Source organism: Phoca vitulina, unplaced genomic scaffold (genome assembly GCF_004348235.1).
Source record: "Phoca vitulina isolate PV1807 unplaced genomic scaffold, GSC_HSeal_1.0 scaffold15, whole genome shotgun sequence".
Lineage (NCBI taxonomy): Eukaryota > Metazoa > Chordata > Mammalia > Carnivora > Phocidae > Phoca > Phoca vitulina.
In genome coordinates, this window is record NW_022589718.1 from 19,843,768 (window position 1) to 19,869,996 (window position 26,229).

At 43.2% G+C, this 26,229-nt stretch overlaps 1 protein-coding gene and 1 long non-coding RNA gene across 4 annotated transcripts in view; one reads left to right on the forward strand and one right to left on the reverse strand.

Moving 5' to 3' along the window:
• LOC116637900 lies at positions 1–24,282 on the reverse strand. 3 transcript variants are annotated; one of them, XR_004300550.1, is made up of 3 exons: positions 23,956–24,282; positions 5,543–5,708; positions 1–946 (listed from the first exon to the last, which is right to left on the reverse strand). It is a non-coding gene; the product is annotated as an uncharacterized LOC116637900 (long non-coding RNA). The 3 variants fall into 3 exon arrangements; XR_004300551.1 differs by lacking the exon at positions 23,956–24,282 and adding an exon at positions 13,990–14,031 and having other exon boundaries at positions 1–869; XR_004300549.1 differs by lacking the exon at positions 23,956–24,282 and adding an exon at positions 13,990–14,031.
• The window catches only part of ZDHHC2 (zinc finger DHHC-type palmitoyltransferase 2), a 79,512-nt gene continuing 76,483 nt past the window's right edge, over positions 23,201–26,229 (forward strand). The window contains exon 1 of the mRNA XM_032413522.1: positions 23,201–23,540. Coding sequence (XP_032269413.1) covers positions 23,414–23,540 — 127 coding nt within the window. The 5' untranslated portion in view covers positions 23,201–23,413. The remainder of the gene's footprint in view (positions 23,541–26,229) is intronic.

Genomic DNA, 26,229 nt, shown 5'->3' on the forward strand with positions numbered 1-26,229 from the left:
TCCTTGCAGTTCAGCTAACTCGCTCATAATATTCCTGGGCTGCATTGGCCTCACGGTCACGTGATCAACATAGTTGCACAAAGCCCAGGACAGGAAGCCCCCACGATTGGGGTCTAACGCTCTCTAGTCCCCATTTTCAAATTCTTAATAATGTTATCTTTGAATTTTTGTTTTACAGCTGAAATCTTTGGGACAATGGAGATTGTGCCGGGGGCTTGGGGCCTCTGCTCACACGCAGTTCTCCTTCCCACGCCCTCCGCACCTCCCCGGGCTGGGTTCTTGGCTATCCTCTGCCTGCCCAGCTGCACCCTCCCCAGCCCTGCCCAAGTGTTTGCTTCCAACGTCCAGCCCCCTGGCAGGGACCTGGGTGCAGATACGGGTAGGAATGGGGCAAGGCACCCACATCCCACTGCATTTGGGGGCTTAGGATGGTGGAGGACGTCCTGCCCTAAGGGGGCAGTGCCATCATGCATTCACCCACTCCTAATCCACGTACTTAGACCTTTCTAACTCAGAGCTTGCAATACCCTTGGCAGTTGCCCATCCAAGTGAGTTGGAGCACCAGGCCTGCGGACAGCGGAGATGTCCGACTGGACTTCACCAAGGAGCTCTGCACCTGCAGAGCGGTGGTGCATCGGCGCCGCGGCTGGTGTGGGACTCCGAGCAGCGTCAGGCCGGCGCGAAGACAAGCACAGGGGTCATGGGATGGGGTCCCAGCGTATCCCTGAAGACGCGCTCTCACCTTGCAAGCATCCCGATGCCTGAGGCCTGAAGGAGTATACTTCAGCCTGCTTTGTGCTAGATGAACGCTTCTTCCTCCACCAGCTTCCTGCGTCTAACTTGTCTATGCTTTTCTGGCCGCGGGGAAGCTGTACCATGAAAGAGGAATGACGTAATTTTGATGATTCCACACAGGAGTTAAATGCTCCGATGTTTGCATTCAAAACTGGCATTGGAGAATATAAAGATGAATGGGGAAAGCCGTGTTAATAATTCAACTTTTTTTTTTTTTTTTTAAGAGAGAGAGCGAGAACGAGCAGGGGGAGCTGCGGCAGGCAGAGGGAGAAGCAGGCTTCCCGCTGAGCAGGGAGCCTGATGCGGGACTCGATCCCAAGACCCCGGGATCACAACACGAGCAGAAGGCAGACACTTAACCGACTGAGCCACCCAGGCATCCCAATAATTTAACATTTTTAATTTTTATTTACTGACCATGACATTAAGTAGCACATAGAAAACATCACGACAAGTTGAGGGAGAGAACAGAAGGAAAAACAAAACTTTAGACTTTAATACCGTAGACAGCCCTTTTTTCCTGCTTTTTTGAACAAAGAGCCCTGCACTTTCATTTTGCACATGTCTGCAAAAATTACGCAGCCGTTCCTTCCCTGGTTTGTGGACAGTTGGGCCAGTGTGCAAGCGTGTCTGTGAGTTTGGTGAGATACCGGATGGTAAGAAACAAATGAAGAACGGAGTTATAGTTTATGCTATTTGGAAGTGGGCATTGATTCTTCTCAACATTATAATGGAGAAGATGCTTTCATATTCGGAAAAAAATAGGAGAAAGGCTATTAAGATGGTAAGCATGCTGCTCAGCCCTCACAGTGTGTGGCAACAAGCAGCTTTCCGCCCAGGGGGAGCTGGTGTCCAGAGAGCAGCTGTGGTGAACTGTCTGACTGGGTTCCTCACGGCTCATCAATACGACGTTGGGACTCTACTTAACCACACTCCAAATGGGTTCACTTAAAAAAGGTACAAAGTTAAGTTTATCACTTGAATAGAATGTAATTTATAAAGAATAAATAATCGCAAGACGTTATAACATTTTTTTTTTAAATTTTACATGAGGCAGAAGCTATTGAGGTAAAAATGGGGGTTTGAAGGACACACAGAACATTCCCTGAACTGTGTGGCAGAGCCAAGGGCTGAGGGTAGAAGACTAAGAGAGAACTAAGACTCGAAACAAATTAGGGATGAACTGATGAATGACAGCCGTGAAGAAAAAATTCGAGAGCTGACAAATAATGATATCAACTTTGTTTGTCTTTAATTTACCCAGAGCTGGGAAGAATACTGGTCACCTCACTATTCAATAATAAGTAGGCACATCATCATCTTCAAACACAGAAGAATAAGGAACAACTATTTAAAAGTTACTGAAATAGGGCGCCTGGGTGGCTCAGTTGGTTAAGCGACTGCCTTCGGCTCAGGTCATGATCCTGGAGTCCCTGGATCGAGTCCCGCATCGGGCTCCCTGCTCGGCAGGGAGTCTGCTTCTCCCTCTGACCCTCCCCCCTCTCATGTACTCGCTCTCTCTCATTCTCTCTCTCTCAAATAAATAAATAAAATATTAAAAAAAAAAAAAAAAAAGTTACTGAAATGGTTCTCTGCATCCTAAACTTCGGTGATTACAATTGTCATACAATGCCTTGCTAGAGAGGCATTTTTATTCAAGATGAATATGTAGAGCTGACCAGCGCTTTTGAAAAACAATCGTCTGAGGCTCTCTGTACTTGAGATCCCACTACTAGTTTCTCATTAAAGTGATTCATGAAATTTTTCATTTAGATTCCTATGTATTTTTAAAAACCAATTTGGTTTCCACCTTTCAACTAAATGAATGAGTCAGGGTATCATGCAGACAGGTGTGGACTTGCATAATTATCAGGTTAAATGATCCTTGAATAGAACAGAGAAAATGGGCAAGGACTTAAAGCAGAATCCAAGAAAACATAACTTTTCCAAAAAAGATAAATTGGGAAACATACATAAAGAGGTGAAATACATTTAGCCCATCCGTTCAGAATAGTGTGGTTCATTAAGCATGGCTCTCAAGCCAGACTTCCTGAGTTCAAATCCCGACTCTGTCACCACCTACTTGTGTAGTTAAGCAAGGTTCTTTCACTTTCCAGTTCTGGGCTTTTTCACATGCGAGATGAGACGGTGAGAGTGGCTGAGTCCTGGGGTCTTTGTGAGAACTAGAGGGGAAACTCCCTGTAAGGCTTTGAGTTTAGCAAACACTTAATAAGTGTTGGTTATTATTACTCCTAAAATAATATCCCTAATTCATCTAGAATCCGCTTATTTGTAACTTGTTCATAAACTTGACCTTGGAGATGAAAACAAAAGTAAAAACTTCATGGGCTATTGAAAAGTATAAAGTGGTGCTCATTATCAAAGGGAATTAAAAATAGGGAAAAGAAAATATTAAAAAAATTTTTTTAAATGATATTGCCAAATGCCTTAAACCTACCCTATGTATGTATTGCCTATTTTCATTGTTGTCACCCTCTTCATCTATTGAATTTTCTTGGTTTTCAGGCACCTACTTAACTTTATTAAATATTTTATGGTATGCATATGAAATAGAGTCAATGTACCTAGGACTATTACTGTCTACTAGTTTTCTTTCTTCCTAAAGATAGAAAAGAGGATTGCCTATGGCCAAAAAAAAAAAAATTCTGTCTTCCTGTCAGCTCCTTCTGCTCATATCTCCAGGATTCCAAATTATATATTCACATAATTTACATTTTCCCACTTTTAGTTTAAAAAATATCAAGTTAAGTCAAAAGCTAAAATGCAGCCCTTTTTATAGCAGAAAATTGCTTCTATTGCTCAAAGCTAATTTAAAATAAAATCTGGTCATCCTGAAAAACATACGTGTGTGTGTGTATATATATATATTTTTTTTTTTTTTTAATTTGGCTTCAGATCGCTAGTCACTCATATTCCCACACAACACTTTTTTTAAATGTAATGTTTTCCTTGAAGAAGTGGGAATAAAGCTTTATTCTTGTTGCAAAGCATTGCTCAATCCTGTGTTTAGTGTAGTATGTGGGATCGGGTAGATAACTAATACATCTTTGTTGAAAGAATAAGTGGATAAATGTATGAATGAATGAATGAATGAATGAACAAAGTAAGGCATATCAAGCCCGAAGAGCAAATATAGTCTTTGCCTTTTACTTTACTTCAGAACACATTTCCTAACCATGTGTCTGCCTTCTAATATTAAAACTAATAAATACAATTACTCACATACTTGAGAGCTGCCCACTAATATACATGTCCCAACACCTAAGGTACTTCAAACTCAATGAGATGAATTCGCCTTCCGTGATAATAAGTGCAGATTATAGCAAACACATATTCATCAAATATATTATGCATATATATATATATCTTCTCTAGATATGCCAGGCACTGTGCTAAGCACTTTATATACACAATCTCATGAACATCCTCAGCATCGCTATAAGATAGTAGATTCTATCTGAGGCTTAAGAAAGTTAAGTAATTCTCCTAAAGTCAAATAACAGTTAAGTATACAACCAAGATTCGGAGCCAGGTTTGCTGAGTTCCTGCCCTGATCTCTTCGCTGCCATGACAAACTGTTTACTGATGTAAGGACACAGGGAATGGACAGAGGGGACCTCTACCTCCTGGAGCTGGGACCGGTGACAGGCTGTGATTTGGTGGCAAAGTTAGGACTCTGGGCCAGTAACAAACATATCAGAGCAGACTGGAGAGACCCTGTGGGCAACAAGCCACGGGGAAAAGATGGACTATTAAGACAGGAAACAGAGTGGAGGGAAGGCTGAAATATTGGCCTCCAGCTAGAGTCATATAATTATCAGCCAAACCAGGACACTTGAAAGTGAAAGTGGATTCTAGTCATAACTGTATGAGGACAACACTACAAAGCGGGACTGTCTCAACTAAAGCAGGAAATAGGGTCACCTTTCCCATGTCCCTCTCTTGGTATTTTTTCCCTTTTATTCCTTCTTTTTTTCTCTCTCTTTCTCTCTCTTCTTTTACCTCCCTCTTTATTTGCCCCCTGTCTCTCACTGGCTCTTCCCACGTGCCTCAAGAGGCAATAATTTGCCACAATTATCTGAAATTGGGAAGCTCACTAAGGGCCTCATATTTGAACTTATTTGACAAATGCTGCAGAAGGATATTTCTCCTTTTGCTATATTAGTTATCTATTGCTGCATAACGAATTACCCCTAAAATGCAGTGTCCTAAGAAAACATTTAATACCTCACACAATTCCTGAGAGTCGGGAATTTGGGAGCAGCTTAGCTGGGTGATTCAGCCTCCGGGTCACTCACAGGGTTGCAATGGGGCTGTGAGCTAGGACTCGTCATCTGCAGGCATGACTGCAACTGGAGGATTGACTTCCAGGAGAGCTCCCTCCCCCGGCTCTCAGCTGGAGGACGCTGCTTCTTGCCACATGGGCCGCCCCATATAGCTGCTCATGCCGTAGCAGCTAACTTCTCCCAGAATAAATGATCCTAGAGAGAGGACTGAGGCACAGTGGTTTGTAACCTAGTTCCTAAAGTTTCCCTCTCTTACTTCTATTTTATTCTACTCATGAGGAATGAGTCACTAAGTCCAACCACACTCACAAGAAGGGGGATTGGACTCTACCTCTTGAGGGGAGCAATATCAAAGAATTTATGGACACATTTAAAAGCACCATACTCCATCCTCTGGCCACAAATTATCTACATTCTTCCCACATGCAAAATATACTCACCCTTCCCAAGGTCCACGAAATCTAATGGGTCAGCTCAAACTCCAGAATCTCATCATCCTATGAGTTCCTGGTATGGATGAGGCTCCTTGGGTATAATCCTTGGGTATCAATTCCTGGTATGAACGAGGCTCTCTGGGGATAGTTCTTCAGTGTACCCCCTCTCAACCTGAAGATGTGTGAACAATGAACAACAGAGACAAGTTACCTGCCCCTGCTACACACCCCCCCCAATACAATGGTAGAACAGAGATAGGATAGCCATTATAGACATTCTTGTTTAAAAGGGAGGAAACTGGGGTGCCTGGGTGGCTCAGTCGTTAAGCGTCTGCCTTCGGCTCAGGTCATGATCCCAGGGTCCTGGGATCGAGCCCCGCGTCAGGCTCCCTGCTCGGCAGGAGGCCTGCTTCTCCCTCTCCCACTCCCCCTGCTTGTGTTCCCTCTCTGCCAAATAAATAAATAAAATCTTAAAAAAAAAAAGGGGGGGAGGAAACTGGGAAGAATAAAGGAGTCAATGGCTCATAGCAATTCTGAAAGCCTTGCTGAAATGTTGGAAGGTCCTTCATTGAGATTCAATCTTACTCCTTGCCCAGGAATATTCTCTATGGCTCTGAGCTCTGCCCTCTGGGCTCCTGGTTCTGCCACCTTAGTCATCCCTCCTTTTTCATGAAATGTAGCACGTGTGTGCAGCTGTGCGATTTCCTCAGTAGTTCCCAACCTGAAGAAGTCTGAGAGTCCAAAGGACTCTATTCATTATGTATTACTGTTTCTGTCTCTGGCAATGTTTCTATGAAGATAATTCTCTAACACTTTACGGCTCTCCTATGGATCTTCCTAGGTTCTCTCCAGCCAAATCCACACTTACAAATGTCTTTGAGGTAAGACCTTCACTACATTGGACACTGGACATCTGCTGAGACACTGAGGGCTTGAGTGAAGCTAGAACAGCCGATTCCAAGAAGTCTCACTCTTACAGCTCTTCATTGGAGGCCTTTGTCCCCTGCTACCTGGCATTTTACTGGTTCCCCTGTGAACTTTAACTTCCCAGACTTAGCTTCTTAAATTAAACTAGCCACTGGGTGGGGAGCCTGGGGGGCTCAGTCGGTTAAGCGACTGCCTTCGGCTCAGGTCATGATCTCAGGGTCCTGGGATCAAGTACCAAGTTGGACCAGTTTCTCCCTCTCCCTTGCCCCTTCCCCCGGCTTGTGCCCTCTCTCCCTCTCTGTCAAATAAGTAAAATCTTTAAAAATATAAAAATAAATAAACAAACAAACAAACAAATAAATAAACTAGCCACTGGGAACCTGGGTGGCTTAGTCGCTTAAGCGTCCAACTCTTGATTTCGACTCAGGTCAGGATCTCAGGGTCCCGAGATAGAGCCCAGTGAGACAGGCCTGTGCTCAGCAGGGCGTCTGCTTGAGATTCTCTCTCCTGCTCTCTCTGCTCCCTGCCACCTCAGGTGCTCTCTTGCTCTTTAAAATAGATAAATAAATCTTTTTTCAAAATCAGACGAGCCACACGTGGAGTTTAAAAGAAACCAAGCTGATCTCTTTATTCATTTACTTTTTATTATTATGCTATGTTAATCACCATACATTACATCATTAGTTTTTGATGTAGTTCCATGATTCATTGTTTGCGTATAACACCCAGTGCTCCATGCAGAACGTGCCCTCTTTAATACCCATCACCAGGCTAGCCCCTCCCCCCACCCCCCTCCCCTCTAGAACCCTCAGTTTGTTTTTCAGAGTCCATCATCTCTCATGGTTTGTCTCCCCCTCCGATTTCCCTCCCTTCATTCTTCCCCTCCTGCTATCTTTTTCTTCTTCTTTTTTTTTTTTAACATATAATGTATTATTTGTTTCAGAGGTACAGGTCTGTGATTCAAGAGTCTTACACAATTCACAGCACTCACCATAACACATACCCTCCCCAATGTCTATCACCCAGCCACCCCATCCCTCCCACCCCCACCACTCCAGCAACCCTCAGTTTGTTTCCTGAGATTAAGAATTCCTCATATCAGTGAGGTCATATGATACATGTCTTTCTCTGATTGACTTATTTCGCTCAACATAATACCCTCCAGTTCCATCCATGTCTTTGCAAATGGCAAGATTTCATTCCTTTTGATGGCTGCATAATATTCCATTGTATATATAGACCACATCTTCTTTTATCCACTCATCTGTTGATGGACATCTTGGCTCTTTCCACAGTTTGACTATTGTGGACATTGCTGCTATAAACATCGGGGTGCACGTACCCCTTCATATCCCTACATTTGTATCTTTGGGGTAAATACCCAGTAGTGCAATTGCTGGGTCATATGGTAGCTCTATTTTCAACTTTTTGAGAAACCTCCATACTGTTTTCCAGAGTGGCTGCACCAGCTTGCATTCCCACCAACAGTGTAGGAGGGTTCTCTTTTCTCTGCATCCCTGCCAACATCTGTCGTTTCCTGACTTGTTAATTTTAGCCATTCTGACTAGTGTGAGGTGGTATCTCATTGAGGCTTTGATTTGAATTTCCCTGATGCCGAGCGATGTTGAGCACTTTCTCATGTGTATGTTGGCCATTTGGAGGTCTTCTTTGCAAAAATGTCTGTTCATGTCTTCTGCCCATTTCTTCATTGGATCATTTGTTCTTTGGGTGTTGAATTTAATAAGTTCTTTATAGATTTTGGATACTAGCCCCTTTTCTGATATGTCATTTGCAAACATCTTCCCCCATTCTGTCGGTTGTCTTTTGGTTTTGTTGACTGTTTCTTTTGCTGTGCAAAAGCTTTTTATCTTGATGAAGTCCCAATAGTTCATTTTTGCCCTTGCTTCCCTTGCCTTTGGCGATGTTTCTAGGAAGACGTTGCTGCGGCTGAAGTCGAAGAGGTTGCTGCCTGTGTTCTCCTTTAGGATTTTGATGGACTCCTGTCTCACATTGAGGTCTTTCAACCATTTGGAGTCTATTCTTGTGTGTGGTGTAAGGAAATGGTCCAGTTTCATTCTTCTGCATGTGGCTGTCCAATTTTCCCAACACCATTTGTTGAAGAGACTGTCTTTTTTCCATTGGACATTCTTTCCTGCTTTGTCAAAGATTAGTTGACCATAGAGTTGAGGGTCCATTTCTGGGCTCTCTATTCTGTTCCATTGATCTATGTGTCTGTTTTTGTGCCAGTACCATACTGTCTTGATGATGACAGCTTTGTAGTAGAGCTGGAAGTCTGGAATTGTGATGCCGCCAGCTTTGCTTTTCTTTTTCAACATTCCTCTGGCTATTCAGGGTCTTTTCTGGTTCCATATAAATTTTAGGATTATTTGTTCCATTTCTTTGAAAAAAGTGGATGGTATTTTGATAAGGATTGCATGAAGTGTGTAGATTGCTCTAGGTAGAATTGACATCTTCACAATATTTGTTCTTCCAATCCATGAGCATGGAACGTTTTTCCATTTCTTTGTGTCTTCCTCAATTTCTTTCATGAGTATTTTATAGTTTTCTGAGTACAGATCCTTTGCTTCTTTGGTTAGATTTATTCCTAGGTATCTTATGGTTTGGGGTGCAATTGTAAATGGGATTGACTCCTTAATTTCTCTTTCTTCTGTCTTGTTGTTGGTGTATAGGAATGCCATTGATTTCTGTGCATTGATTTTGTATCCTGCCACTTTACTGAATTCCTGTATGAGTTCTAGCAGTTTTGGGGTGGAGTCTTTTGGGTTTTCCACATAAGGTATCATATCCTTTGCAAAGAGTGAGAGTTTGACTTCTTCTTTGCCGATTTGGATGCCTTTGATTTCTTTTTGTTGTCTGATTGCTGTGGCTAGGACTTCTAGTACTATGTTGAATAGCAGTGGTGATAGTGGACATCCCTGCCACGTTCCTGACCTTAGGGGGAAAGCTCTCAGCTTTTCCTCATTGAGAATGATATTTGCTGTGGGTTTTTCATAGATGGCTTTTATGATATTGAGGTATGTACCCTCTATCCCTATACTCTGAAGAGTTTTGATCAAGAAAGGATGCTGTACTTTGTCAAATGCTTTTTCTGCATCTATTGAGAGGATCATATGGTTCTTGTTCTTTCTTTTATTAATGTATTGTATCACATTGATTGATTTGCGGATGTTGAACCAACCTTGCAGCCCAGGGATAAATCCCACTTGGTCGTGGTGAATAATCCTTTTAATGTACTGTTGGATCCTATTGGCTAGTATTTTGGTGAGAATTTTTGCATCCATGTTCATCAGGAATATTGGTCTGTAATTCTCCTTTTTGATGGGGTCTTTGTCTGGTTTGGGGATCAAGGTAATGGTGGCCTCATAAAACGAGTTTGGAAGTTTTCCTTCCATTTCTATTTTTTGGAACAGTTTCAGAAGAATAGGTATTAATTCTTTAAATGTTGGATAGAATTCCCCTGGGAAGCCATCTGGCCCTGGGATTTTGTTTGTTGGGAGATTTTTGATGACTGCTTCAATTTCCTTAGTGGTTATAGGTCTGTTCAGGTTTTCTATTTCTTCCTGGTTCAGTTTTGATAGTTGATACATCTCTAGGAATGCATCCATTTCTTCCAGATTATCTAATTTGCTGGCATAGAGTTGCTCATAATATGTTCTTATACTTGTTTGTATTTCTTTGGTGTTGGTTGTGATCTCTCCTCTTTCATTCATGATTTTGTTGATTTGGGTCATTTCTCTTTTCTTTTTGATAAGTCTGGCCAGGGGCTTATCAATCTTGTTAATTCTTTCAAAGAACCAGCTCCTAGTTTCGTTGATCTGTTCTACTGTTCTTTTGGTTTCTATTTCATTGATTTCTGCTCTGATCTTTATTATTTCTCTTCTCCTGCTGGGTTTAGGCTTTATTTGCTGTTCTCTCTCCAGCTCCTTTAGGCGTAGGGTTAGGTTGTGTATTTGAGACCTTTCTTGTTTCTTGAGAAAGGCTTGTATTGCTATATCCTTTCCTCTTAGGACTGCCTTTGCTGCATCCCAAAGATTTTGAACAGCTGTGTTTTCATTTTCATTGGTTTCCATGAATTTTTTTAATTCTTCTTTAATTTCCTGGTTGACCCATTCATTCTTTAGTAGGATGCTCTTTAGCCTCCATGTATTTGAGTTCTTTCTGATTTTCCTCTTGTGATTGAGTTCTAGTTTCAAAGCATTGTGGTCTGAAAATAGGCAGGGAATGATCCCAATCTTTTGGTACTGGTTGAGACCTGATTTGTGACCTAGGATGTGATCTGTTCTGGAGAATGTTCCATGGGTACCAGAGAAGAATGTTTATTCTGTTGCTTTGGGATGGAATGTTCTGAATATATCTGTGAAGTCCATTTGGTCCAATGTGTCATTTAAAGCCTTTGTTTCCTTGTTGATCTTTTGCTTAGACGATCTGTCCATTTCAGTGAGGGGGGTGTTAAAGTCCCCCACTATTATTGTATTGTTGTCAATGTGTTTCTTTGCTTTTGTTATTAATTGGCTTATAGAATTGGCTGCTCCCATGTTAGGGGCATAGTATTTACAACTGTTAGATCTTCTTGTTGGACAGACCCTTTAAGTAGGATATAGTGTCCTTCCTCATCTCTTATTACAGTCTTTGGTTTAAAATCTAATTTGTCTGATATAAGGATTGCCACCCCAGCTTTCTTTTGATGTCCATTAGCATGCTAAATGGTTTTCCATCCCCTCACTTTCAATCTGGGGGTGTTTTGGGGTCTAAAATGAGTCCCTTGCAGACAGCATATCGATGGGTCTTGTTTTTTTATCCAATCTGATAGCCTGTGTCTTTTGATTGGGGCATTTAGCCCATTTACATTCAGGGTAACTATTGAAAGATAGGAATTTAGTGCCATTGTATTGCCTGTAAGGTGACCGTTACTGTATATTGTCTGTGTTCCTTTCTGGTCTATGTTACTTTTAGGCTCTCTCTTTGCTTAGAGGACCCCCTTCAATATTTCTTGTAGGGCTGGTTTTGTGTTTGCAAATTCCTCTAGTTTCTGTTTGTCTTGGAAGCTTTTTATCTCTCCTTCCATTTTCAATGACAGCCTAGCTGGATATAGTATTCTTGGCTGCATATTTTTCTCATTTAGTGCCCTGAATATATCATGCCAGTCCTTTCTGGCCTGCCAGGTCTCTGTGGATAGGTCTGTTGCCAATCTAATGTTTCTACCGTTGTAGGTTACAGATCTCTTGTCCCGAGCTGCTTTCAGGATTTTCTCTTTGTCTCTGAGACTCGTAAGTTTTACTATTAAATGTCAGGGTGTTGACCTATTTTTATTGACTTTGTGGGGGATTCTCAGTGCCTCCTGGATTTTGATGCCTGTTTCATTCCCCAAATTAGGGAAGTTCTCTGCTATAATTTGCTCCAATATACCTTCTGCCCCTCTCTTTCTTCTTCTGGGATCCTTACTATTCTAATGTTGTTTTGCTTTATGGTAGCACCTATCTCTTGAATTCTGCCCTTGTTATCCAGTAGTTGTTTATCTCTCTTTTTCTCAGCTTCTTTATTTTCCATCATTTGGTCTTCTATATCATTAATTCTCTCTTCTGCCTCATTTATCCTAGCAGTTAGAGCCTCCATTTTTTTATTGCACCTCATTAATAGCCTTTTTGATTTCTACTTGGTTAGATTTTAGTTCTTTTATTTCTCCAGAAAGTGTTTCTCTAATAACTTCCATTTTTTTTCCAGCTAGTATCTTTAAAATTATCATTCTGAACCCTAGTTCCAACATCTTACTAATGTCTGTATTGATTAGGTTCCTGGCAGTTGGTACTGCCTCTTGTTCTTCTTTTTGAGGTGATTTTTTCCATCTTGTCATTTTGTCCAGAGGAGAATAGATGAATGAGAGAACAAAATGCTAACAGGGTAACAATGTCCCCAGAAAATATACACTAAACAAATCAGAAAAGACCTGAAACCGGGGGAAAAGAAAGGGAAAGAAAAAAAAGATAAAGATAAAGATAAAAACAAATGAACAAATACAAAACAAAACAAAACAAAAAACAGAATATGATCAAATATGATCAGGCTGGTGCATAGATCAGTGCCACACACTAGATTTTGGGTGTATATTGGTCTGTTAGAAGAAAGTGCCTCCCAAAATTTTAAAGAAAGAAAAACTTATATATGTACAAATATAAGGGTTAATATGATGAAGGGATGGAATATGACTGTAAAGATGAAAATTATAAAAGATTTTATAAAAGGAATTGATAAGATAAGAAGTTGGTTGAAAAAAGAAAGAAGAGGATTTTTAAAAAAAAGGGAGAGAATGTGATCAGGCAGGAGACTAGAACAAAGCTATACACTAGAGATTTAGGGTATATTTTGATCTGTTAGAAGAAACTGTATCCCAAAATTTTAAAGAGAGAACTTATATATATATATACCAAATATAAGGTTAACAACTATGAAGGGATAGAGTATGACTCTAAAAATGAAAAATAAAAAAGATTTTTTTAAAAAGGGATTGATAAGATGTTGGTTGAAGAAGAGAAAAAGAAAAATTAAAAAAAAAGAAAAAGAAAAAAGAAAATTAAAAAAACAACTTTGAAAGACTAAAGAATCATGGTAAAAAAGCCATGGATTCTATGTGCATTATTCCCCTAGCGCTGGAGTTCTGCCGTTCTCATTGATCAGTAAACTTGGTCTTGGCTGGCTGTTCTCGCTGATCTTCTGGGGGAGGGGCCTGTTGCCGTGGTTCCCAAAAGTCTTTGCCGGAGGCGGAATTACCCCCCCCCCTTGCCCAGTCAGGGCTAAGTCATCTGCTCGGGTTTGCTCTCGGGATCTTTTGTTCCCTGCAAGCTTTCCGTACAGCTTTGGAGGTCGAGAGTGAAAATGGCGGCCTCCCAACCTCCGCCCTGGAGGAGCCGAGAACTCGGGGCCCTGCTCCTCAGTGCGCCCCCAGAGAAAAGCAGTCAGTCACTCCCGTCTCCCCAGTCTCCGGCCGCACTCCGTGCTCACCCGGCCTGTGACCGAGCAATTCTGTCTCTGGCACCCAACTCGGTGTGGAGTCTCCAAACCCAGCAGATCCCTGCGGTGCACTCCTATGCCGCTCCTCCCGGGGGAGGAAGGGGAGTCTCCCCAGATCTGCCGCTTGTTGGTTCCCTGCTGGAGGAGCAGTGGCCCGACTGTACCACGGATCCCGGTTTATGGCAACCCCGAGCTGAGAGCCCACACCTCGGCTCTGTCTCTGCAGCCGGCTTCCCTGTTCCGATACCTGGGAGCTCTGCCGCACTCAGGCACCCCCGTCTTTTTGTGACCCCGAGGGTCCTGAGACCACACTGTCCCACGAGGGTTCCACCCCCCCCCCCTTAGCCACTAGAGCAACGTCCCTCAGCGGAACCAACTTCTAAAAGTTCTGATTTTGTGCTCTGCTGCTCTATCACTTGCCAGAAGCGGCCGACAGAGGCCCCCCCCCACCGTCTATCTTCCCGAATATCGCCTCAGATTCACTTCTCCGCATGTCCTACCTTCCAGAAAGTGGTCGCTTTTCTGTTCAGAGAGTTGTTGCTATTCTTTTCTTCGATCTCCTGTTGAGTTGGTGGGTGTTCAGAATGGTTTGATCCCTATCCAGCTGAATTCCTGCGACCAGACGAAATCCAGGTGTCCTACTCCTCCGCCATCTTGCTCCTCCCCTCCCAAGCTGATCCCTTTAGACTCACAGCTAAGAGCAAACAACAGCACTCTGGGAGTCAGGAGGCCTGGGTTGTTGGTTCATTGACCAGATAGCAGGGTGGTATGACCTTGGGTAAGTTGTCCAATCTCTTTAATGCTTCTCTTTTTCACCTCAAACATGGAGGACGAGGAAGTGACTTTTCAAAGCTGTAGCCCTAACACTCCGTAAGGAGCAAACTTAAACAAAACAAAACAAAAAGCAGAGAGTGAAGGGTTACTACATGGAGTAACTGAAAGATAAAATCCCAAAAGAAAATTTCACATGTGCCCTACATCATCCAAATGGAATGGGTATGTGGAGGCCCCTCTGAAGCAGAAATAACCATTTCCACTTTTCTAACTCTGGGATCTTTTATGCGTCTTATTTAGAAGTGACATTTTCAAGGAAGTTATGGTTAATGGCAGTGGAGGCATCCAGAGATGTATTTTTCCTTAGTGGACTGTAGTCAAGCGGAGACTGGAGGTCATGAAGGAAATGCAGGGGGATTCTGAAAATTAAGATCTCAGAACCTCAAATATGGATTCGGGCCCTGCTATTGTGCACCATGAGCCCAGTGGGGGTAATGGGCCTGTCCACCCCTCAGGCCTTCCCCAAGATTCCCTTTCTGCAGACTCCAAAATCTAAGAAATCTGATCTTTCCTGTTTTTCAGATCCCCCTGGTCTTTTCTAGAACCGGTCTCCTTCTCTTCTTTCCCCCTTGTCATGGTCCCAGTTTAGGATTCCATTCCCTTTGAACTGGTCAGGAACAAGAGTTTCTAGACTTTTCTGTCCACTTTAGTCACTACAATGCTTTCAGAATTATTGTTCTAACATAAATTCAGCATCTTTTTTTTCTCCTGTCAAAGAGCTGGTAAGTGGCAGAACCGGAATTCATACCCACAGTTTGTTCTCCTGCTTAACATTGTTTGAAAGCTCTCTAGTGACTATTCGGTAAAATTCAAATTCTGGAACAGCACCCAAGCCCTTTTTCTTTTGTTGTAATGAGCTGACACCTACTTCATCTTTTGACTGTTCCTCTACTCTAAGTTCCCTTGTGCTGGTCAGTTGCCTGTTTGCTCTTAGATTATTCCTCATCCTTCTTTTGCTTTGCTTTACACTCAGGGTGCTGTTCTGGCAAACCACAGTTCCCCAGGCTCCTTGGCCATTGGGCTTCCAACCAAATTTCATGTTTTTCTCTCTCCCTCATTCTCTGTCTCTCTTCTCTCTCCCTCCTTCCCTCCCTCAAGCTGTGTCTCCAGCAGTGGCTAAATCACCTCAGTGGTCCCCAGTATCTACCAGGTGACCCATCATCTTGGGCTGCAGCCCCATCACCTCCCCTTTGTCCTTCTGGTCCTGGGCTGGTGGTGACCTCCTGCCATTGCCAACCTTGTGTTTTTCTTGCCTCACCATGGTTGCTCTTTCAACCTTCCAACATTTTTTAAATTTAATTTCCCATATTCCTCCCACTGAATTCCCTTGCGTGGGTTTTGCTTTCCTGGCTGGATCTTGACTCATATATTCCCTTCCCTTCTAGTTCCCAAAATAGGCCTCTCAAGAGAAGAAGGCATTCCTGTGCAAGAAAACCACCCTTTCATTTCTCCACGATGCAAGCTCCCACTTATCCTTTGTGCTTTAGCACAAATTCCACTCTTCTTCTGAAAGTTTCCTTTACTGTTCCAGGCACTCTGAGGCACTCTGCTTTACCAGCGATGTACTTGGCACAGTGTTCAATGTACATTTATCTCATTACTGAAAGTATCTCTATCTCGGTCTCACTGACCCATAAGCTCCTCGAAGCTAGAGACCATGTTCTTTAGTTTGAATATCCCCAGTACCTGGGCATACAGCAGGTGATCAATAAATATTTGTTAAACAATACACTGCAAGAATTTTGAAAAGGTCCTAGGCTGATACTAAAGCAGCCTCAAGAGGTTCGTGATGTTTAAATTTTGTAAACATATTGGAAACTTCTGCTGTTTTCTACATTTCTGCAGCTATTTATAACTGACCTTTTTATAAAGAAAATTAATTAGTACTTTTAGCCAAACTAGATATTTTTATTCCAGTGTTGGAAGCATATAAGTCATGCTTACTCTATTTAACAAAATAATGGAATGTTGATGTTTATAACATTAGTTTAAGTCACTGGAATTTGCCTTCCAGTATGTGTATTTTATTGTATCCAAGATGTTTCTAATGAAAGAGTAATGATAAATTCCTATAGGTCACTATCTTTACCACTGGAAAAGTTTCATTAGCACATCATGTATAAATAAAGTCCAATTTAACTTTTCTACCCATTAAAAACATTTTAAAACTCTGTAATTTCTACATTATAATTAAATTAACATATTTTCCAACAATTCACAAAGTGACTAGGCCAAGTTGTCAAGTCTTTCCTACTTTCTGGAAATTAAAAAATGTTATTTTTACTATCTTACTGAATTCAAAGGAAAGCTTAAAAGAATGAAAATTTATTATCCAAGCCTATTATTTGATTCAAAGCACAAAATCCAAAATCTCTAGTCATTTGGACTTTGAACCCTCAACCACTATTTTGAGTGTTTGAAAAACAAAAACTTACATTGTCTCATATTCCAGATAGGAAAGTCATTGATATTCTCCATCCTAGCATTTCATAGCATGACCCATTAACAAAGAGACTGAGATGTGAGCCAATGGAGAAAAGTGTTATCAACCAGTGATATAATCCAAAGAAATTCAGAATCTGGAGTGTATAAGAATCCCTTGAAAAAAATTATAGACTCAAAGACTCTGTCGCATAAGACATAATTTACACTGGGTAAATTCTAGCTGTTGGAAGAATCCCTGACAATCAAAATTTTGCTACTACAATCCGAAGCTAACATGCCTTTTTTTTTTAATGTCATCATTAAATATTTATTCTTCGTTTTTCCCGTTCTTTTCATAGGCCTGAGAAAACCCCAGTCAAATTTTTTTTCTTTCCACAACGATAAGTTGCAATGTGAGCTTGATCTTCAAGTTACATTTAAAGTCTTTGACAACCGCTAAATATACTCATCAATATTAAACCCTAAATGTTTTTTAAGTTAAATTTATTTATTTATTTATTTATTTATTTATTTATCTATCTTTTCAGAAGAGAATGTCTTGAACCAGAGCTAATGTGGGTTTGTATAGACCACTAAGCAAGACACATTAATTCCTCTCCCCCAACATCTGCCACACAGAAAATCCAGCATGACTAATCATCTACCCTACAGCTTGACAGACAGAGCTGCATATAGCCAATTATTTTGGGGGCACCCCCATGATTATTTGCTCAAACAACAAAAGAGAAAGGGTCCTGATACCCACTGGATGAAGATAGACAATTCTGTGCTTTAAGGCTGGAGTTATCCAGGAAGAAAGCTTAGGAATTTGGGTATAGTATTCTTTTTTTTTATTATTTAATTTGACAGAGAGAGACACAGCGAGAGAGGGAACACAAGCAGGGGGAATGGGAGAGGGAGAAGCAGGCTCCCCGCTGAGCAGGGAGTCCGATGTGGGGCTTGATCCCAGGACCCTGGGATCATGACCTGAGCCGAAGGCAGACGCTTAATGACTGAGCCACCCAGGTGCCCCTGGGTATAGTATTCTGGTAAGTTTCTCCTTGCATATCTTTCGAAAGTAATCATTTGTACACAAGCCTCAGGTTGAAGAATATCTAGTGTTACCTCTTCCCTCTCTGTTATGAACCATCTGGCTCCTTATTTTTAGACTTAATGTTTTCAAAGAAAGAAAGCTCTTAACACTACTAGCCAAAAAATGTTTTCAACTTTCTACTACCCCTCATTTTTTGGTTCTTTAAAACAGTAGAGATAGAATTCGTGAGGGGACCTTTTTGTTTTTTGCACTTATATATATATAAAGCCTGCCTCATGAATATTCAGACAAGATAAAATGTCTAGTCAGTTCTGTCCTCTGGAACTTCCTGTGATGATGGAAATGTTCTAGATCTTCACTGTCCAATACAGTTGCTGCTAGATACATTTGGCTATGGGCACTTGAAATGTGCTTACTGCAACTAAGAAAACTGGATTTTTAAATTTTACTGTATTTAAATTAATAGCTACCGATGGCTCACAGCTACTTATTGGACAGTGCGGGTCTAGACATTATGACCCGAAAGGCACCAGGTAGGTTCCTCTGTCCCCAATTCCTATATCCCTAATTTCTCAAAGCGCCTCAGCCTCCATGCGCTGAAAGCGACCCTTTAAGACATGGGATGCAGAATGAAATTAAAACTATGATCCAGTCAACATTCCTGGTTGCAAACACAAGTCAATGCTAGTTGACTTACATGCACAAATATATTTTTGCAGGTATATAGACCACCCCACAGAATCAATAGGAAGCCTGAAGAATGAAGTTAGAGCTAGCACAGATGAATCTGATGCATGGTCAAGATCCTGCCATCAAGAACAGTCTGAGTAGGACACCATTACTGGACACTTGCCACCATGCTGCAGGATTCTGTTGCCCTTGGTCTGCTCGCCATTGACCTTTCAACTCTACAATGGCCACTTCAAGTAATTTCTCATTGAACTTTTGTCATTGTGTCACTCCTTAAACATACTGCCAGTCCATGGGGTAGAAATATTTGCCTGCCTTTTGGGTTCATAGACACTGCTTTCTTCCCATTTGGGGGCCAGGGAGGTGGGGGGGGGGTTGGTGTAGACCAAAGCATTCATTTAAGTGAAAAGTTCCAATTTTGTTTCTAAAAAAATTAACCTTCGTGCAAACTGTGAAGAAGTGGAAGTAGAATCAAACTGACTAGCTTTGCTATATAGAAAAAGGTTCGTTTAATTTTTTTCAATTTTCTGAATATGGTTTTTATTAATTAATCATTAGCCACTGATTTATAACATAAATTGTATAATTATAATTAGTTATAATGACATATAATTGTTCATGAAGTTAAATTCATAATTTATAATTGCCTTGGTTAAGCTAATGGTTGATGCTATTGAAATCTCTGTGAATGAAGTCTGGAGCCGCACTGCTTGGTGTGCGCCTGCCACCTAGTGGCAAGACACGTTAATGCCATCATGGAGATCCTACAGGGCTTGAAAGGCCAGCTTCCCCGTAGACAGTTTTTCGCACTTTACAATTTTCCCCATGTGTTGACCCAATCAACCATACATTTCTTAAGCCTTTGGAATTATCTTCCATTACATTCAATAACATTTCATGTTAATTGCAAACTATAGATCTCTGAGATCCCAAGTGTATATAAGCATCACCTGAAACCACATTCCCTAAACTAGTTTCCCGTTCTAAGACAGCTTTTATTTTATGTGTGTCCAGAAACAACATGTGGTTTGGGCATGCCACTATTCTCCTACAGAGAATATTTTGGCCACTATTATGAAAGTGCAAATTAACACTAGAGTCATGGATATCATGGATTGCTGACTTATAAAAGGATTTCTTTTTTTCAAAAAGTGGTAAGTTTAAGAAAACATGAAAAGAGGATTATCAGTATTTTTGCAGACCACTCGAGGAAGGATAGGTGAATCGTAAGTCAAAGAATACATCCAGATCTCAACTTCATTCCTTTCTGTCCTTGTGTATTTGTCACGTACTAGACCCTAGTAGCAAAATCAATATAATCAATTTCTCACATAGCTGAGAGTAATAAAATTGACCTTACACTTCAAAGATGCAGTGGTTCCTCTAAGAACACTTTTAAAAGGAAAGAGAAACTATCAAGCGAGTAACCTAATAAAAGTTCTGGGAGGCGGTTTGGCTGAAAAGATGAGAGTAGAGGCAGCATGAATGGACGTCCTAGAGACAGGCTGGGTCCATGGCTCCCCAGGCTTGGTTGCCATGTTATTCCTGACTCACACTATGAATGGAAGTAAGTAAAAATTTTAATTTGGATCTGGAAGAAGGAAGAAGATTTGGAGTATTAACCATAATAGCAGAATAGATTTGAGATTTGGGGACTAAAGAATCTGGGGGAGTGGTTCAAATCTTAACTGGAGAGAGAAGAGAAAAATCAAGTTTCCTTCGTGGGAAGAGGGTCTGATAACGGGTTTTGAAAGTTTGGAGGTGAATGACTTTGATAAGCTACTGAGTGGGCGGAGCTTCCAGGCAGAGGCCTGGTAATGACAGAATTACTGTTCTTAGGGTCTGGGTAAGCGAGGTAAGGGGGCCTTTCTCCTCTTCTTGTATGCCCCCTTTGGCCTCCTGCCTGCCTGGCCATCCCCTTTCCGTTAGTGTTGCCCTCTCCCTCTTTAGCTGCGGCCAATTCTTTTTTTCATAAATGGCCATAGCAGTTTTATCAAAATTATTACATGAAATTCACAATTTGATGTAATTATTGAGTACCTAAAATTTGTGAGAACCTGCCGTACTCCTAGCTAAAGAGTAAGTCTTGGGGCACCTGGGTGGCTCATTTGGTTAAGCCTCCAACTCTTGGTTTGGACTCAGGTCATGACCTCAGGGTCCTGAGATCAAGCCCCACTTTGGGCTCAGAGCTGGGGCATGAAGCCTGCTTGGGATTCTCTCTCTCCCTCTCCTTCTCGCCCATGCCTCCCCTATCTCCCCTCCTTATGCACATGCTCTCTCTCCTCTCTCTAAAAAAAAAAAAAAAAAAAAAAAAAGACTAAGTCTCTAGTGAAGTTTCTTCTTTGTCTATGACCTTCGAATTGTTTTCCTGTTGATGCACAGCCTTAAATAAGGCAAAGAAAAAAATCAAAGGCTTTCTATTCTAAAATTAAAGTTATACCTCCACTCTCATCAGAGCCTAATATCTAGAGATTGGCTACTCACCAAAGAGCTTACATTTGTGCATGCTTGCTTATGCCTGCCTAATTAGAGCCTATGCAGAGATAAGTCCTGTCATTTTGCAGCTTTGGAGATGATTATTCCTGAGTTAGACTTTTTTTTTTTTTTTTTCAAGATAAGAGTGATACCCTTGAAGAACTCAATCACGGTAGTACTCTTAAAATGGCTAAAAATAGGTTGCAATTATTCCACAAATATTTATTATAAATGTGAACACTTAACATTTTAGATAAGTAATAACAATGTAGCCTCCTTCGAAGAAGTTACACCTGCATGTTCTTCCAAAATGATCAAAGATGTGGCAAGCTGTATAATGCTACTCCATTTCAGACCAAAGACCTTGGTAAGACCGTCAGAAGAGGGGCAGCATCTACTCCCTACACGGGCACACTTTGCACTTTATTCCACTGCCTCCAGAATGGGAAGTGCGGCCTTAGTTTTCGTACTTTAGTAGTCGTCAGTGACTTTCCGTCACAGATTTGCTAGTCTTTGTGGGCATATTTCAGTCCCGGCAGGGACTTTTATTTCTTGTTTTTAGATTCTTCTGGTTGGGAGCATAAGGTTGATATTCATGGAAAAGTTGAGGATTCCAGGGAAGTTGTGTTTTTATACTAATCTACCCTACAGGATATCAAATGAAGAGTATAAAGTTCTGCACCAAAATAAAAGGATTCACTGGGACAGAAATATTCTCATTTCAATTATTTAAAATCCCACAGACATTTGACTGGCATTTTCTATGCATTTTTTAATAGAAGTGCAAAGAGATTTGATGCGGTGTGTCATACGGTAGCTACTTCCGGGGAGATTAGCTTGCTTTTAATCTAGTCATCAGAAAAATAACCTCAAAGACAAGAGAGTTTAGATTTCTTTGACTGAATTTATGCCACTCAGTACTTTTTTTTTCATTCAATGTGGTTACTGTGTGGTGTGACTACATACATTCATTAATGTTAAGTGAAGTTGTGCACACTATACATGGTAATTATGCATATAATTCAGATACAGTACATTTATTGAGGTGTTTCCGTTTGGAAGCAGGTGCGTTCATAATCAAATGAAGGGAAAAAGGGAAACAATCTCAAAAGCATTTGTATTTTTTCCGTTTCATCGATCATAAAACCAGGGCTTTGGTCTAACTACCTTTAGAATCCCTCCCAGGATTTTCAGCAACCACTTTAGAAGCAGCTACACGCTAAATTTAGAATTGCCGCCACAAAAGAACACCTTGTGGTGAGTAATGGGCTGGGAAAAGCACACGGGAGAAGCCCCGGACTCCGGTCAGGGGGCGGTGGGAATGGTGATGCATAATCACTAAGTGACAGAAGAGTTCAAATTCTCGAAGCAGGTAATTTGTCATTCTAACTCCGGAGATCTCTGGATTCACAACCACAGAGCTTCTTCATCCTTCCACAGTCCCCTTCCACGCCAGAAGACAGCCTCACAACCCTTCTGAGTGGTTCATTCGCGCTCCCCCCCCCCCCCCCCCAAAAAAACGTGTAGCAAAGTAGGCTTCGTCGCCCAAACACGACAATGTAGCAGGTCTGGGAAGTCGGCCCCGCCCTTGCTGCCCTCTGCCTGTTTAGCAGGACCCACAAGTTGAAGCGAGAATTTTCCAAGGTGGAGGCCGGGACACTGCCTCAGCGCCTGAAGACTTTGTAGCGGCGCATGTATCGGGCCGGGCGACCCGCTCCCTACGTGCCTCGGCGGGGGAAGGGTCCCGTGCGCCCCCGGCCAGCTTCCCGGGGCGGCTCTGGCACGCTCCCCTCCCCCGCGTGCGTCTCTGGGCCAAGTGCGGCCGCTGCAGCTCGGGGACCGCGCCAAGTTGCGGGCGACGGCGGGGGCTCGGTGGGGGAGGGCGCCCTCGGCCCCCCCCGACACCCGGAGCGAGCGCCACCGACCCGAGCCGCGGCGCCCGCCTCCGCCACTTTACCCCGAATCCCACTTCCGAAGGGGAGGCGGAAGGGCCAAGGTGGGCAGCTTCACTCCCACCTCGGCGCCCCTGAGGTACCCAGCGGCGAGGGGGCGCGGGGTCAGGAGCGGCGCGGGGGGTGCGGGGCAGAGCGCCCGAAGTGCCCACAGAGCCCGCCCGGGGGCGCCGCGGGCCGCGCGGGTGGAGGCGGCCGGGGGACGGAGGGGCGGGGACGGGCGGGGGCGGAGGCTCCCGCCTCCTCCTCTCGATCCTCCCCCTCCTCCCCCTCTTCCTCCTCCTCCTCGCCCTCCTATCGCTGCCACCGCCTCCACCGGGCTGAGGAGCGGGGAGTCCGCGGCGCTGGCTTGGGGCTGCGGGATGGGGAGTTAGCGGCACGGCGGCGGCAGTGGCCGCAGCGCAACCGGCCGCCGCCCCCGGGTCTGTCCCGCCCCGGAGCCAGGCCCGCGGGCGGCGGCGACGGAGGAGCTGGGCAGGTGGATGCGGCTGGAAGATGGCGCCCTCGGGCCCGGGCAGCGTCAGGCGGCGGTGCCGGCGGGTGCTGTACTGGATCCCGGTGCTGTTCATCAGCCTTCTGCTTGGCTGGTCCTACTACGCCTACGCCATCCAGCTGTGCATAGGTGAGTGCGCGCCGCGCCCGCCGCCGCCCCCCGCCGCCCCGGCGGCCGCCCGCACTCGGGCCCACCCCGTCGGCCCCGGAGGGAGGGCATGGAGCTGTCAGCAGCCTCCCCGCTCGCCCCCCGCCCCCTACGCTGCCCCCTCGACAGTCCCGGGACGCCGAGAGCCCGCCGCACCCAGCGGCGCTTCCCCTCCCCCCACCCGCGAGACCCCCTTGCGCCCCCCGTGCCGCCCGCCAGCTTCGCGTCCCGTGCCACCGCGGCCGAAAGCAGCCTCCGGGCAGCCTCCCCCCACTCACACTACCCTTGCCTCCCCCTTACAACTCCGGTTACTGTGTCACCTCTACTCCATCGAGTACGCAGCCGAGCCACCCCCTGCGCTTCCGCTATCCACCGCCACCCCAGCCACACCCCCTACCTCGGCAGGACCGCGCCCGAGAGAACTACGGTCTCCGCTGCCTGCAGCCTCGGCGGAGAAGTGAGGCCCGGGGAGGCTGCGCTGGAGGCTGGAGGGCTCCAGGCTGGGCCCAGGATTCCAGCTGCGCCAGACCCGCGCGGGGGATGGTGGCCTCGGCCTTCGGTGTCAGAGCTATCTTTTTCTGGTTGTCCTTAATCCACTTTCTGAAAATTTGTGACAGTGCTCTGTCTGGGGCGTTTTTGCTGCCTTTATGATTTGGGGATTGCCAGTTGTACACTTTCTGGTTATAAGGAGGTGAAGGTGGGTGAGCTATTAGAAAGTATTTTTGAAGACATATGCAATACGCAGGACTGTAATTTAGACGTTACAATACTGGGGGGGGGGGGCGGGGGAGGGAGAGGTTTTTTCATCCAGAGAGCCAAGTGGCTCAAGTCCAAGTTTTAGGCTCCTGCATCGGTGGGTAGGGTACTGTCAATGCTGAAGATTGAAAAAAAGAAAAGAAAAAGTTGAGTATGCACAATTAGGGAATACAGTTATGTTCCTTAATGTAAGCAGGCTTCTACCTTCAGAGGTTTGTGAAAGCTGATCTGTGCTATCGAAAAAGGTGTTAAAACAGAAGATGACCTTTCTGCCGGTGACTTCTGAATGCTTTTTGTGTTTGGTGTTTCGCCTAAGAAAGTGTCTATGTTTTTGCCTTACCCAGCACTAGTTTTGGGTGGGACAAAGAGAAAGGTCAAACAGTGGCCTGTTTAATTGAACCTTATCAACTAAAAGCATTTCGAAACTTCAAGACTCAGACATAGAATCTTGCCTGAAGCCATCTTACCTCCAAATGTTGCTCCTTGTAAGAAACAGGTATCACAATAATATCCCAAAATCATTATTGGCATAACTTTCAAGAGAATTGAGACTAACATATAGTTTTTAAGTGTGATACTATTATATATTGAATTTAGAAATGATTTCAGGACAAAAGAAGTGACTCTGTTTTAGAAAAGGATTGGGTTGCACTAAAATCGTCAAGACATAAAATCTAAATATGTTATATTCAAGTCATCCAAAATGTATAGAAAGAAGGTTTTCAGGAACATGGTTTAATTTTTGTATTAATTGTTACTATCAAAACAGCTCGTCTTATTGAGATATACTGTATAGGTTACATAACTACTAGGAACCTTCATTGCATTGCATTGGTTCGCCCTCTTAAAAGCAGTGCACAGTTTCAATTATTGTAACTGGTACAAAAGAGAGAAGTCAGGGAAGGAGCTTATTTTCCTATATGATCACATTAAGCTAAGAAGCTTGGCCTGATACACTGTCTCATGTCCATCAGGAAAGCACAGGAGGAAGCATATGAAGGCAGGCAGAGCTTTTCTTTCCTTGCAACTACCTCTGTCCCGTCTAAAGTGCGACATGGGAGGTCTTACTGTATTGGATAGATGGGTCATAGGGGAAGAATAAGTAGAAAATCACAATTATATTGGCATCATATTTTTATATATACATTCTGGAAATTTAAGATAAATCTAAAGTATGCATGAAATCTATATTACCATTTTAGTAAGTGAAGATTTGACTCTTTTTAAACTGCCTAAGTGACATGGCCTGTTATTATTTACCTGGTAATCAAAAGTGAATTCTTGTATCACCTCCTGTCACTGCCTGTGTGGCCTGGTATGATGCCTGTCATGTTGAAAGCAATCGATAAATGGTCCTGAATAAACAAATAGATGATGCAGAGGCAAAAATCTCTGAGGTTGTCAGGAAGTAGTTTTTTCTATTTTTATTACTATAGAAACAAATAATAATCATATGAAAGTCTAGATTGTAGAGCCTAGAAGGCAGAACAAATTGAAAATAAATTTCCTTCTAGAAAGTATGGCAGTTTAGGAGTGGTTAGCTCTAATAGTGTGGATAGATAGCCTTGGTTGAGTAGGAAGTGGAAATTAACCGTACAGTTCCTTTGGAAGACCTGGGAAAGATGGTGACTAGTATGACAGACACACAAAACCAGCCTCCTCTCCTTGTCATAAACAAAGCAAATGGGAATGCCAACCTTCCCTGCCTCCACCCCCAACCCCACCCCCCGACCACCAGCATTAATCACATCTCAGACTGCTCTGCCCTTTGTGCATTCTTTTTCTGTTGGAAGTTGCTATTTACAATCAGATTTTCCAAATTTCACCTACAAAATATTGGCCAGGGTTGGGGCTAGAGGGTGGTGGTAACTGGAAACTGAAATAGGAAACAGAATAGAATAGAATAGAATAGAAT